Consider the following 13,465-nt stretch of genomic DNA (forward strand, 5'->3'; position numbering starts at 1 on the left):
AACCAAACCAACCGAGCACTTGCAGTTCAGGTGGATGAAGGTTGTGACTAGTCAATCCAGTTGGGTGGTGATGCTCCCGATGGAACAGCATGTTTTGCTCAAGTTGTGAAGAAGCTAGTTCACACCAGTGGTGGAGAATCTTCTGCCAGTGGTGGTGAATCGTCTGAAGATGAAGACTCTTCTGGGTACAGCAGAAGTGTTGATGAAGAATCATCCAATTATGGTGATGATCATGTGGGTGAGACATCGAATGCAGCAATCGATGCAGATATTGATGAACTCTTGGGAGAAGCTGCAGCAGAAACTCAAAGAAGATCTATTCTGGTGGATCAAGCTGCTTATACTTCGTCTTCTCTCCATTCAGCCTTTATGGCTAATGTCGACGGTTCATCAAGTCAGGTATGTGTCGATGAACCCACTGCTGTTAAGTGTGATGAGTGTGCTAGGTTGCATGCTAGATGTGCTGATATGGAGAAAAGTATGTCTGAGTTGCAAGGCAAACATGATGCTTTACAAGCTAGTTTGTTTGACTTGCAAGACAAACATACTACTGTGAATGAGAATTTGAGTGACTTGCAAAGTAAGCATGACGCTTTGCAAGAAAAGTATGATGTGACTTTTCTCCACAATCAGAAATTGACTGTGGACCTTTCCAAATGCACAGAAGCCAATATGTTTTATGAAAACCATGAAAAAGAATTTAAGTCAATGATTGAGACATTAAAGAAAGATAAAACTGAATTGACTAAAATGGTTTCCAGAAAACAAACAGACATTAATTTGTATATCTCTCGTCTTGAGACAATGCAAAAAGAAATGGTCTGTGTAAAAACGGAAAGTGAGGCAATCCAACTCAAGCTAGATAGCTATTTGAGTTCTAGCTATGTGTTGGATCACATCATTGATGTCCAAAAGGAGAAAAGGGACATGACGTGCTTGGGATATAAGAAATGTCCACCTCCTGTGAGACACAATTATGATGCCATGCCAGATGAGGAGGACAGAGTGTTATTTGAACCTTCTGTGCCTCTAGATGTTAAGGAGTTTGCTGCAGGACTCGGATACCAAAAGGAAGTATCCTCAGATTCAGATGTGCCAGCAGATACATTTGTAAGTGCTGAACAGAATCAAGATCCTCCAGTTGTGATTGAGGATGCTGATTCTTCTGATGATGAATCTGATGATACTGTCCCAGCAAAGTCTTATGCGGTAGCCAAAAATGAGGACACACCTCTCGAGAATCACATTCTATGTGATCCCCCTGTACAACCCGCTAAGACTGTTGCAACTGAGTCCTCATCTGCAGAAGAGCCGGAGAGTGTGAATTTGCTGTACACTCTAGTTGGTGATGATAAAATTTACTCAGACAAAGATTTTCCCATTAAGAATGTTAATCAATCCTTAATCTGTAAAGTCTTTGAAAATTCGACAAGTAAATTTTTGGGAAAGTCAGGACCACGTGTTACAGTTACACAGTGTCCTCCTATTCCAAAAGCTGAAATTCGAAAACAATTTGGCAACAAGAAATTACCGACAGTGCCAAAACAGCAAAATCACACCAAGACCAAAAGAAAATCACCGGCTCAAACTCAAAAGAAGCCGAATCAGAAGAAAAACAAGAATGTAAACTTTGTGAAATCAACGGGAACGGACAAAATTGAAACGTTTGAAAATAAATCTAACTTAGATTTTGTCAAGAAAGCTACTGTTTTGAAAAGAAATGAACAAGACAGTTCAAAGCCTAGTACCTCGGGTTCACAAAGTTCAACATCATCGGCTAGACGGACACATGATGCTTCGGGGTTTGTTGAACGAAGATCATGTTTTGAATGTGGAACAATTGGGCATATTATTCGAAATTGTCCATATCTTCATAAACAAAAAGAAAAGGTTGATGATCCCCGTGGCAAGACTGACCGTAAGCCATCTGTTTCCACAAAACAAGATCCCCGACTTGTAAAAGAAAGGGAAAAGAAACAGAAACGCCAACACGTCAAGAAGATTGAGAAAGCAATTAAAATCGATGTGGTTCAAAAACAATCTGTTGCTGTAAAACCAGACAATTCTAAAACTTCAAACAATCAAGAAGTTAAAATTTTAAAGAAAGACACTGGTAAAACAAAACAGACCTGGAAACCAAAATCGGTTACTGAATCAGGGGGACCATCACAAATCACCAACCATCAAAGACAAGAGGTTATTGTCATTGATGAAAATGGAAGACCCAAGACCACAATGGCTTGGGTCCCCATCTCCAACTAATTCATTTGAGTTCATGTGCAGGGTGCTTCAGGAGGAACTATCAGTAGTCATTGGATTGTTGATAGTGGGGCATCCAGGCACATGACAGGCGACATGAAGCTTCTCTACGACGTCAAATCTATTAGAGGAGGTTATGTTGCTTTTGCTGGAGATAAAGGTGGATATATAACGGGTGAAGGAATGATATCTAACGGGATTGTCAGCTTTGACAAGATCAACTTTGTACAACAACTTGATCACAATCTTCTTAGTGTTTCTCAAATTTGTGACAAGCAGTTCTCAGTACACTTTGATGCTAATGGATGTTATGTGCTGAAGCCGGGCTTCAAAATTCCAAAAGAATGGATTCTCTTGTCGGCTCCAAGGATAAATGACTTGTACGTCCTTGACATGAGCCAAGCTATTACTACGTCTGCACAAGCAACTTGTTTCGTTTCCAAAGCCACAGAAAAAGACACTATCTCTTGGCACAGACGAATGGGTCACATTCACTTACGAAAAATGAATCATTTGGTTTCAAATGAATTGGTGAATGGTGTTCCCCTCAAAAATTTCCATCTTCAAGACGTCTGTGTTTCGTGCCAGAAAGGAAAGCAAACGAAGAAGAAGCACCCTACAAAGAAAATCAACACGGTGGCAGTTCCTCTTGAACGATTGCACATGGATTTGTTCGGTCCTGTCAAGCACAAGAGTATTCGGGGTGATCAATACTGCCTCGTGATTACTGATGATTATTCAAGATTTTCTTGGGTGGCGTTCATGGCACACAAGAGTGAAACCTTTGGTATTATCAAAAACTTGATCATTCAGATTGAGAATTTGTATAAGTTAAAGGTTAGGCGGATACGTAGCGACAATGGTACTGAATTTAAAAATCATTCCATGGCGGAGTTCTGCACTTCAAAAGGTATTCTTCATGAGTTTAGTGCAGCTTATACTCCTCAACAGAATGGCGTCGCTGAACGTAAGAACCGCACATTGATCGAGACTGCTAGGACAATGTTGGTAGAGTCGCAGCTACCCATTCCATTCTGGACTGAAGCTGTGGCCTCTGCATGTTACACATTGAACCGAGTCCTTACAGTCAAAAGGCACAACAAGACCTGCTTTGAGCTTCTTCAAAAACGGAAACCAGATTTATCTTATCTAGAACCATTTGGAGCTCCATGCACAATCATCGATCCTAATGGAAAGTTTGGGGCAAAAGCAATTGATGGATACTTTCTTGGGTATGCCACCCCTAACTTACGAGTCTGGAATCTAGAGACTAAAAGGGTCGAGGAATGGTCTGAGGTCAGAGTACAACGGCACACTTTACCAGTCAAAAATCCGGGTCAACCTTGGATGTTTGAGTACGATGACTTCTTCAATTCGATCAATGTTGAAGCCGTTGAAGAAAATGCTGCGGCTAGGATGTTTTTCGAGAGTGACAATGCAACAGTTTCACCGGTGGTTCGTCCAATTCTTGTTAATCAAGAACCATCTTCTTCGGTGAACAATAATACTCTCAACAATGAGGATTTTCATGATGCAAACGAATTGAACGAATTTTCAGAGGATGATGAATTTTTAGATGCAGATCAAGAAGCCCCTACAACAGCAGTTCATGGTACTTCAGAGGGTACTCCTCCAGTGGATGCCCATAGAACAGCTGAGGCTACTGCATCATCCTCTTCGTCAATTCCGGGCCTTGATTTGGTTGTTGATCTTAATCTGAACAACCTGGGTATAAATGTTCCAGTTCCAGATCATCCAGAAACAAGGATTCATAATACCCATCCTCAACAAAACATCATTGGAAATGTGCAAAGTGGCGTTCAAACAAGAAACATGTTGCAAAATAACAACAATGCAGGCTTGTTTGCGGCTATTCGAGAATCCGGGCAACAAAACGATTGGTCTTTCGCGTGTTATGTCTCACAGGAAGAACCAAGAACGTGGAAAGAAGCCTTGAAAGACAACGCTTGGGTTGAAGCAATGCAGGAAGAACTGCAACAATTCCAGAAGCTGGGTGTCTGGAAACTCGTAGAGAAACCTGCTGGATACAAGAAGATTGGTACCCGTTGGGTTTTCAAATGCAAAAAGGATGACCACGGAGTTGTTATCCGAAACAAAGCACGTTTAGTCGTTCAAGGTTTTCGTCAGATTGAAGGGATCGACTACAACGAAGTCTATGCACCTGTTGCACGTCTCGAAGCAATTCGAATCTTTCTAGCCTATGCGTCCTTCAAAGGATTCAAGGTTTATCAGATGGACGTGAAAAGTGCATTCTTACATGGTGTGGTTGAAGAAGAGGTGTACGTCGAACAGCCTCCAGGTTTTGAAGATCCTATCCATCCCGATCGGGTTTGGTTGCTCAACAAAGCTCTCTATGGACTTCATCAAGCACCGCGAGCTTGGTATGCAACCTTATCTCACTATCTGCTGGAGAACGGTTTTCGTAGAGGTCTTATCGACTGTACTCTTTTCATCAAAGAACAAGATGGAGATCTTCTTCTGGTACAGGTATACGTTGATGATATTATTTTTGGTTCTACTAATGATGTCTTGTGTAGGAATTTCGAGCGCATTATGCAGGATAAATTCGAGATGAGTGCTATGGGGGAAATGACCTTCTTCTTGGGCCTACAAGTACAACAAACAGAGTCTGGGATATTCATCCATCAGACTAAATATGTTGGTGACATCTTGAGCCGGTTCCAGATGTCTGATGCAACGCCCATTGGTACCCCATTGCCCACAAATCACGGAATTACTCCTGACTTGAAGGGAGAAGCTGTTAGCCCCTCAAACTATCGCGCAATGATCGGATCTCTTATGTACCTCACAGCATCAAGGCCAGACATAATGTACCCAACGTGCCTGCTTGCCAGATATCAAGTTAATCCGAAGGCCTCACATCTTGCAGCTGTTAAAAGGATTTTTCGTTATTTGAAGGCGTACCCTGACACCGGTCTGTGGTACCCTAGGGATAATAACTTTGAATTGGTCGCTTTCAGTGATTCTGATTTTGGCGGATGCAAAATCGACGGTAAATCCACAACGGCTGGATGTTAGTTTTTAGGAAATCGCCTAGTCACATGGCAGTGCAAGAAGCAGACGTGTGTCGCTACATCAACATGCGAAGCTGAATACATTGCGGCCTCAAGTTGTTGCTCCCAAGTCCTTTGGATCCAACAACAATTGCGGGACTACGATTTTGAATTCCTAACTACTCCTATTTACGTTGATAATTCTGCTGCTTTAGATATCACTAGAAATCCTGTGCAGCATTCAAAGACCAAACACATCGAAATCAAATATCACTTCATACGTGATTCCTTTGAGAAAAGGCTAATCGATGTTGTTAAGGTCCACACCGATGACCAACGTGCCGACTTATTTACCAAAGCATTTGACAAATCAAGATTCGACTTTTTATTATTGGTAAACGACATTAAGGTCAAGCAAGAGTAAAACCAACATCGGAAAATCATTTTTGCAAATATCTTTGTGTTTTCAATTTATCTTAGTTTATTGATTTTAGGGGGAGTAAATCCAAAAATCTGAAAATCCAAAAACATCGAAAAATTTCAAAAACAATAGAAAAGCAAAAATGAGTTTCCTGGCGAGCAAAAGAGAAAATGATAGTACATCAGTGGTCTATCCAAACCTCTTTAAACCTTAAATGAAAAACGATAAGCAGCTCTATATAAGATGTATCGGTAGGCTCACAATCATTTTAATGTGTGCAGGGTGATATAAATCTTAAATCGACTGAAGACCAGGTGGGAACCATTCATTGGCATATGGTCTTAGTACCGAAATTTCGTTTGAGAGATTGCCGAGGTTCTGAGATATTCGGTCTTTATGCTGCTTATCATCTGGGTATCATGGTTGTATCTTTTACCGAAAAATAACGGGGACGCAAGTCTAGATCTTCCATGATACTATACATACGTGTACATATTATATACTGCATACTGCATTCGACCTCAATAAGTGATAAACAATCACATGTCCAAATCAAATAAGTGATAAAATATCACATTTATCCGGGTGTCAAGTTCGTCTCTCTGCTGTACGGAAGTACTGACCTGTTCACGGACTTGCTCCTGTGCCCTCATGCATATGAAAATCAAGTTCCTCATCAATAAGTGATTATATCACATAGGGCTTGTTTTTCAAATCAAAATAAGTGAGTATCTCACATCATATACGGTCAAACAGATGATAATCGGTATACTCACCGGTAAGATGAACTCTCGTGCATACCTTGATACGGGAATGTGTCGTGATGTGGATGAACACCGGTCGGTAAGTATAAATCATACCTTAACGTATCCCCTCGCCATGATTACATCTGATAAGTTGAGCTTAAGTGGACAACAATACCGATAATTGTTATAGGATGCTTATCTTAATGTTAATTAACTGAACAACAAGAGTGTTTTGGCATGACCGTACACTGATATGATTCTCTTACCCTCGAAACTCGCAAAAAGAATGTTTGTATATATTTATTTATTTACTGCTTAACTTTTATTGTTTTCTTTTAAACAGTTTCGTCGTTTGGTGCATATCAGCACGACATTAGCGGTGATGTCGTTTGATAACACTCAAAGGATTTTAAATTGTTGTCTTTTAATTTCAAAAATACCAAAAAGATTTTAGGCGTGTTTTAATATAAACTTTGTAAAAGCCAAAAAGATTTTATTTCTACTTTATTTTCGATCGTACGATGTTGGAGCTCGAGTCTTCGTTACCTGAAACCTGACTGAAAACCGAATTGACTAAATCTTCATAAACGGTCAAAATTTGCAGATTTTGAAAGTTAGAATTTAATATTGATAAATTTATTAAACTTTCAAACTGTCGGACGGTGTTTGATAGTGACATGGTCATCAGTGTGTCATTTGTTTATGTTAACTATATTCCAAGCAGTGTTCTCATTATGCGTTTAGATTTCTTGCATGTGCAGATTCTAAAGGCTGGGAGAACATGGTCGATGACAAAGCTTTGGAACGAAGACACGACGTGAAGGCACTCAAAGGATGAAGATGATCGAGTTGCCGCTGACCATCATCAACACCACAAGGATCTCACTTCATAAAGATCAAGTTTTTCACGAGCATAACTCAAGGGGGAGCTTATGTTAAGGGGGAGTTTGTCAACACACTTCCTACATGATACGGGTAGTTTGTTGATACACTCTCTGCTTTCAATACGTGAAGACTTTGAAGATCCTCCGACTTTGAAGACTTGAAAGGACATCAGAGTTTTGAGAACTCGAAGACCAAAGACCATCGAAGTTCGAGACGAGTCTACAACTATAGAAGATAAAGACAAAGCTACAGCCAAGGGGGAGTTTGTTGGTGCACTTGTGTCTGTACTTTGTCTGTATTCGGTCACGATGTAAACGATGTCCTTGTCAGTTCTGTAAGTTGACCAAGTCAACCGTCCTCCTGGTTTGACTTGGCAACAGTTAGTAAATTTGATGTAAGTTGTCTGACTCGAAGGATGAGTGATCGAAGGATAATGTAGATCCTTCGATCACCTCGAAAGATATGCTTCGATTGATAGACCTCGAAAGATCATCTTTCGAGGTCCTTGCTGATCCTTCGAAAGCCTTGCATTCGAAAGATGATCCTTCGGACCATCTATCGAATCCTTCGGACCAGACATCAGATGCTGGGTATAAATACCCATGCAGTGTGTTGAGAACAGATAGATGCACACACCGAAAGAGAGAGAGTTCTTGAGAGCATTCTGTCCAGAAAACACACACACACACTAGAGAGTTTGCAAAACACATTTGTGAACATTGAGCTTGTAACCGAAACCTTTCATACGTATTAATACAGTGGTGTTAATCGGTGAATCTTTGTGTTTGTGCTTGTTTCATCCCGGTTTGCTCACTAGCTTGGATTCCGCACTTGCTAGTGAGTTTGTATAACAAGGTTTAGGTTCGTCATCCTCCGTGAAAGGGACCTACACTAAGCTCCTTTAATTAAAAAAAAAAACCGGTTTTATTTTGCTTTTATTTGGGCCTAATACATATATAATATATATAACTTACAAAAAATTGGAAGTCCTTAGCCCGTGCCTAAGGTGAAAAGACTAACGGGCCGGCCCTGCTTTGGTTCTACATCATTGTGTGACCAAAGAAATATGCAACTAATTTACTAAAGAAATTTGGGATGGTTCTTTGCTAATCTATTTGGACTGCATTGAACGTTGGTGAGAAGCTTCCAGTTGAGGATGGGAGGAGCCAACTAATGAGAGAATGTGTAGAAGCCTTGTGGGTGGTGGATTACTATATCTTTCTCATTGACGCAGGTTAGAAGGGGCCGGGTATATTGCCGTAAACTCTTGTTTGACTAAATAAAAATAATTTCAAAGAGAAAATAAATAAATAAATAAAATTCTTCTTTCGATTCTCATATTTTTAGTATTTTAAGAACATTTCTACAATAATTTTTTTTAGTCACCAATTCTGTGCCAACAAAAATAAGATAAAACTAGGATTTTGACCCGCCGCGCGTTGCAGCGGCGTCAAAAGTTAAAGTCACTCGTATTTATACTTTAAAAAAATTACGTTGCCATCGAATGAAAACGTATTATATTTGACCCAACTCGCTTTCGAATACAGTTTATGAACGTACAAAAAATAAGTATAAATCGTATTATTTTTTACCTGACTCACCTGAGAAAAAAGTTTATGTCAAAACGTGAATTTAAAATGACAGGTACCGTAAAACTGCTATACACAACACACTACGTTGGCGGCATCTTAGTTGTTTAGAGCGGACGACACATTATGTGATGCGTTGACCATACAAAACACATGTTTGATGTATCCGATCAAACTCAGTGTAACCTATATAAGCATTTGTGGTTACAACGTACAATGATTACAATAACGTTTGATGCAAGCACGTGACATTACACTTTTTTACTTTGTTACACATGGTACGTACGTGACATTAACGCCATTATATATATATATATATGTAGTATGGCTCGATCATTGCGGTGTAAAGTTGTAACAATATTTTAGACAATCGTGTAAAGTCGTAAAAGTAATTTAGAAATTAACATGGTTATACATAGATAAAAAATAGTATAATAATATGTGACGTTATGGTCTAAAGTCGTAAAAGCAATTCAAATAAGATGAGACGTCAAATTATTAAGTAAAAAAAGTTAGCGGATCAAAGTTGTCAATTACCAAAAGTTAGAAGTGAATGTGTAACTTACTTAGTTTGAATGTGTGAAGTGAAAAAATTAAAAGTATAAGAGATTAGAAAGTAAAAGTATTAGAGTTAAAATTATAATATACAAAATTGAAAAAAACATAAATCTTCAAGGGCTAAATGTGTATTTTTTTTGTAAATGTTCATAACTTAAAACACAAAAGGACTAAATGGGTATATTTTGTAAATGTTGAGGACTTAAAACACAAAGTCTCCACCGACTTTGTGTTTTAAGATGTTATAGAATATGGTATAAAATGTGAAAAGATCGAAGTTAGTTACCTTCCAGCGGTTGGGTGGTGTTCCTTTAACTTCACCAGGTGCTATTGCCTTTTCCTGTCATAGATTTATTAACAAATTTATCACGATAATCAGTGGCAGACTCAGAAATATTTTGCTGGGATGCGAAATATTTTTAAAAATTTTAAGCCCTAGCTATATGAAAAAATTCAGTTTATAGCGGGTCTAATCAGGTCGGGTCATGTAAGACAAAAGAATATCAAACTAAAATTTATATAATCATCAAAAACACGTCTAACGTCATTACAAACGTATTTAAAATTGTGCCCTAGAGGTTTTCAAAACATCATCTAGAGATAACACTCCATAAGTTCATTACATTCTTACTCATGGTTCCTATCACATGTAAATCGCTCCATAAGGGTATACGGGGTGTAAGCGGGGAAAGCAATCGGTGACCCCATTCACCTATAGGGAACACCGCCGCCATCCCTTAGGTGAATGGGTGAGAGGAGTGAAATTGGTGGGGGTTCACCGAAGAGAGGGGAGGAGAGAGAGAGGAGAGAGAGAGGAGAGAGGGAGCTGCATCCAATCACATGTTTTCTTTTTTTTTTTTTTTTTTTTTTAAAAAAAAACAATTCACCTAATAGGGGAGTGGCGCCATCAAATGGGGGTGTTAGGGGAGTTTAAGAGGGGAGTTGACGTGGCACACGGGGATTGGTTTGGCGTAAGAGAGTGCACTCACCTATTAGGTGTGCACCCCCTTCACCCTAAGTTTATAAAACAACACTAAACACTTAAACAAAATAAACAATCATGTTCAATTATAGTCAATAATTTCCAATTATATCTTCAAACATTCAACCAGTATTAAATGTTGATTACTTGTAACCAATTATTCAAATAAACACAGCTATAAATAAAACAACAAAATCATTTAACTACAAGTCTACAAAAAAAAAAAAAAAAAAAACATTAAAAGATCAAGCCCTATACGTCTATATGTTCTCCTAATCATCACATAAAACAACAAAAATCAATAAAGAAACCATACTAGTTCTATATCGGAATTCTAGCGTAATATGGGTCGGTATTGCCGGAATTTTGTTTTTTCGGCAAAAAAAGCCGTCCGGACGTGAGCAGTGGTGTCAAGTCGGTGGTAGTTTTCTTTGGGGGGCGGGATTTGGATTTGAAATACGTGGATGGGTTTGAGTTATTTTATTTAGTTCAAATTTCATTGGGTTGGGTTAATAAAAATAGATTGTAGATTGGGTTAAATAATTAAGTGAATAACATAATAAGTGGTTAAATAATAATTATATTAATTGTGTTATCTACTTATATATTAAATAATAATTAGTGTTTAGGACAAACATAAAGAACAAAACTTATAATTTACTCTATTTTTTTCTAAGTGGGATGGTTAAAAATTTCCAAGAGGTGCGGTCGAAATTTCCGACAAAAAGTAACACTAAAAGTTATTTTTTCAAGGGGTCCACCCGCCCGCCCGCCCGCGGCTTGGGTACCCGTTGATGATAATTAGCTAGAAAAGAAAATCGAAAAGGACTGTTAGGGGATTTAAATTAATAACTCACTTGAATTTCCAAAGCTTTCTCAAGCTTTTTGAGAATCTGAAGAATGTTAGGACGTTGAGCTCGTTTGTCGTCCAGGCACTTATAAGCTATTTCTGAGAAGATGTCGAATGCTTTCGGGTCCATTTGTTTCCGTAGATCCGGATGGATTATTTCATCCAGGTTTTTCCCTTCATAACCGGATTTTGCGAGTTTAGCTAAGAACTCACCCTTCGGTGTTTCTTTGTACTTATCAAGTCGTACCATGGTATATAACGGTTGTAATTTGAATTTGAAAGGCTCCTTAACTATGTTAGCAGCTAAAAGCTTTGGTTCAACGGTTGCTTTGCGGTCTGGCACTGCAGATTGTGACACCGGCTTTGCTCCCAGTTCACGGGCTACGTCACTATACGATGGGGCTAGGCCGGTTAACGATGACGACTGTCTGTCGGACGAATGCCATCCCGCGGCAAATGACGAAGGCCGTCCCCCGACAAATGACGACTGCCCATAAATCCTCCTTTCAGTTGACGGTGCTTTGGGTGCGCTGTTCGCCCTTTGAAATGACACCGGTCTGTTTGGCCGGCTATCCGACGTACTTGACCATGGTCCGGCGGCGGCAAACGACGACGGTCGTCCTCCGACAAAGGACGAAGACGGCCCTCCGAACAAGGACTGCCCATCATATGACGGTGGCCCGTTCATGAATTGAGGTGAGTGCTGCTCTCTCAAGTGTGAAACAAATGCACTCCGTGTAGATGGAGTGAGGGACCGATTGAGAACAGAAATATGAATGATGAAAATTGATATACTGATCGGCTTATATATGTATATTATAAGGACAGTAGAGTAAATTACAAATTTAGCCCTTGTGATTATATTACATCTCTACTAATAATGTTTGTCTTCAAACAACAATTTATTTTTCTACTATTTATTTGTTGTTGATTGGGTAAAATGGTAAGATGGGTGTGGTTTTGTGGCGTTTATGCTTTTTCACGTCATACATTGTGTGGAAGGCAGCGCTGTCGTTGGGACGGGACATTTTCCACCGGCGTGGAGGCAATGGTGGTGTCGACGTGGCATCGGGCTATTGGTGTGAGTTATAGTTGTTGGACCCCAACAACACATTTAAAAAAGATATTAACTCACCTATATAACAAACTCAACCTTTTCTACCATTTTCACCTTATTCTTTTCTTAACAACTCTAAACTTTATAAATTTTTTCTACTTTTTATAAAAAATAATGTATCAACACAACCGCAACTTCAATCCGAACAACCCCTATAGTGTGGCAAAGTACCGAACACTACTTCGTCTCAACCAAACCAACCCCGTTATTCCGATCCGAACATATTGGCGCACGACCAACTTCTTGGGAACCTACCTTTCATGTATTAATGCTATTTAAAAAAAACTAATAGATTTTATATAATTTTTAAATAAAAAATAATAATAAAAAACGGTGTCACTTGTCGAATAACATCACTCTTCCACGCCCCATCTCACTCCTCTCTTTTTTACACCACGCCACTTGTCTAGCGCGTTTTAACGCGACAACCACATGTCAAATAACGCCACCATTCTCCTCCACATGATATAGTCTAAAAACTCCTATTTTGTTAGGCCATACACATTAAGCCTACTAATAATTGATGTGTACAAAAGAAATGCATACTTATTAATTTATTGCTAGATATTAACAATAACAAAACATTTCTATCCATCGTAATTGCTATTGCCACCTAGTCCTCAGCTATCTCATAATGGATTCTCACAACAAACATTAGTGTGTACAAAAGTTATGACAAAATTCATCAATTTTAGTTTTTGTAATTCATCCATTTTATCAGTTTAGTTTAAATATTTCATTTTTCGCCTGTGAGTTTAAAAAGGGCAATTCACTCATTTTGTATGTAATTTTTTGTTAACTAGAAGCAATTTGGCCATATAAAATGACCGAATTACTCTTCTCGTTAACAGAAAAAATAGAGGCAAGGTCTGTCTATTGGTATTGGTCTTGCTATTGGTGACTTCTTTTTTCTATATTCTTTGGCTTGGTGTATTGGCATGCGGTTCGTTTTGGAGCTGAGGGTCTCTCTGGAAGCAGTCTCTCTATCCCTAGGGATAGAGGCAAGGTCTGTCTATATCCGAC

The 13,465-nt window shown here is 39.0% G+C and overlaps 1 protein-coding gene across 1 annotated transcript in view; it reads right to left on the reverse strand.

Annotated features, from left to right (window-relative positions):
* The window catches only part of LOC110883952, a 30,421-nt gene extending 18,324 nt beyond the window's left edge, over positions 1-12,097 (reverse strand). Inside the window, exons 1-2 of the mRNA XM_022131622.2 lie at positions 11,333-12,097; positions 9,780-9,833 (exon numbers count right to left, since the gene is read on the reverse strand). Coding sequence (XP_021987314.2) covers positions 9,780-9,833; positions 11,333-12,013 — 735 coding nt within the window. The 5' untranslated portion in view covers positions 12,014-12,097. The remainder of the gene's footprint in view (positions 1-9,779; positions 9,834-11,332) is intronic.
* Between the last annotated feature and the right edge of the window lie 1,368 nt (positions 12,098-13,465).

This window comes from Helianthus annuus, chromosome 1 (genome assembly GCF_002127325.2).
Source record: "Helianthus annuus cultivar XRQ/B chromosome 1, HanXRQr2.0-SUNRISE, whole genome shotgun sequence".
Lineage (NCBI taxonomy): Eukaryota > Viridiplantae > Streptophyta > Magnoliopsida > Asterales > Asteraceae > Helianthus > Helianthus annuus.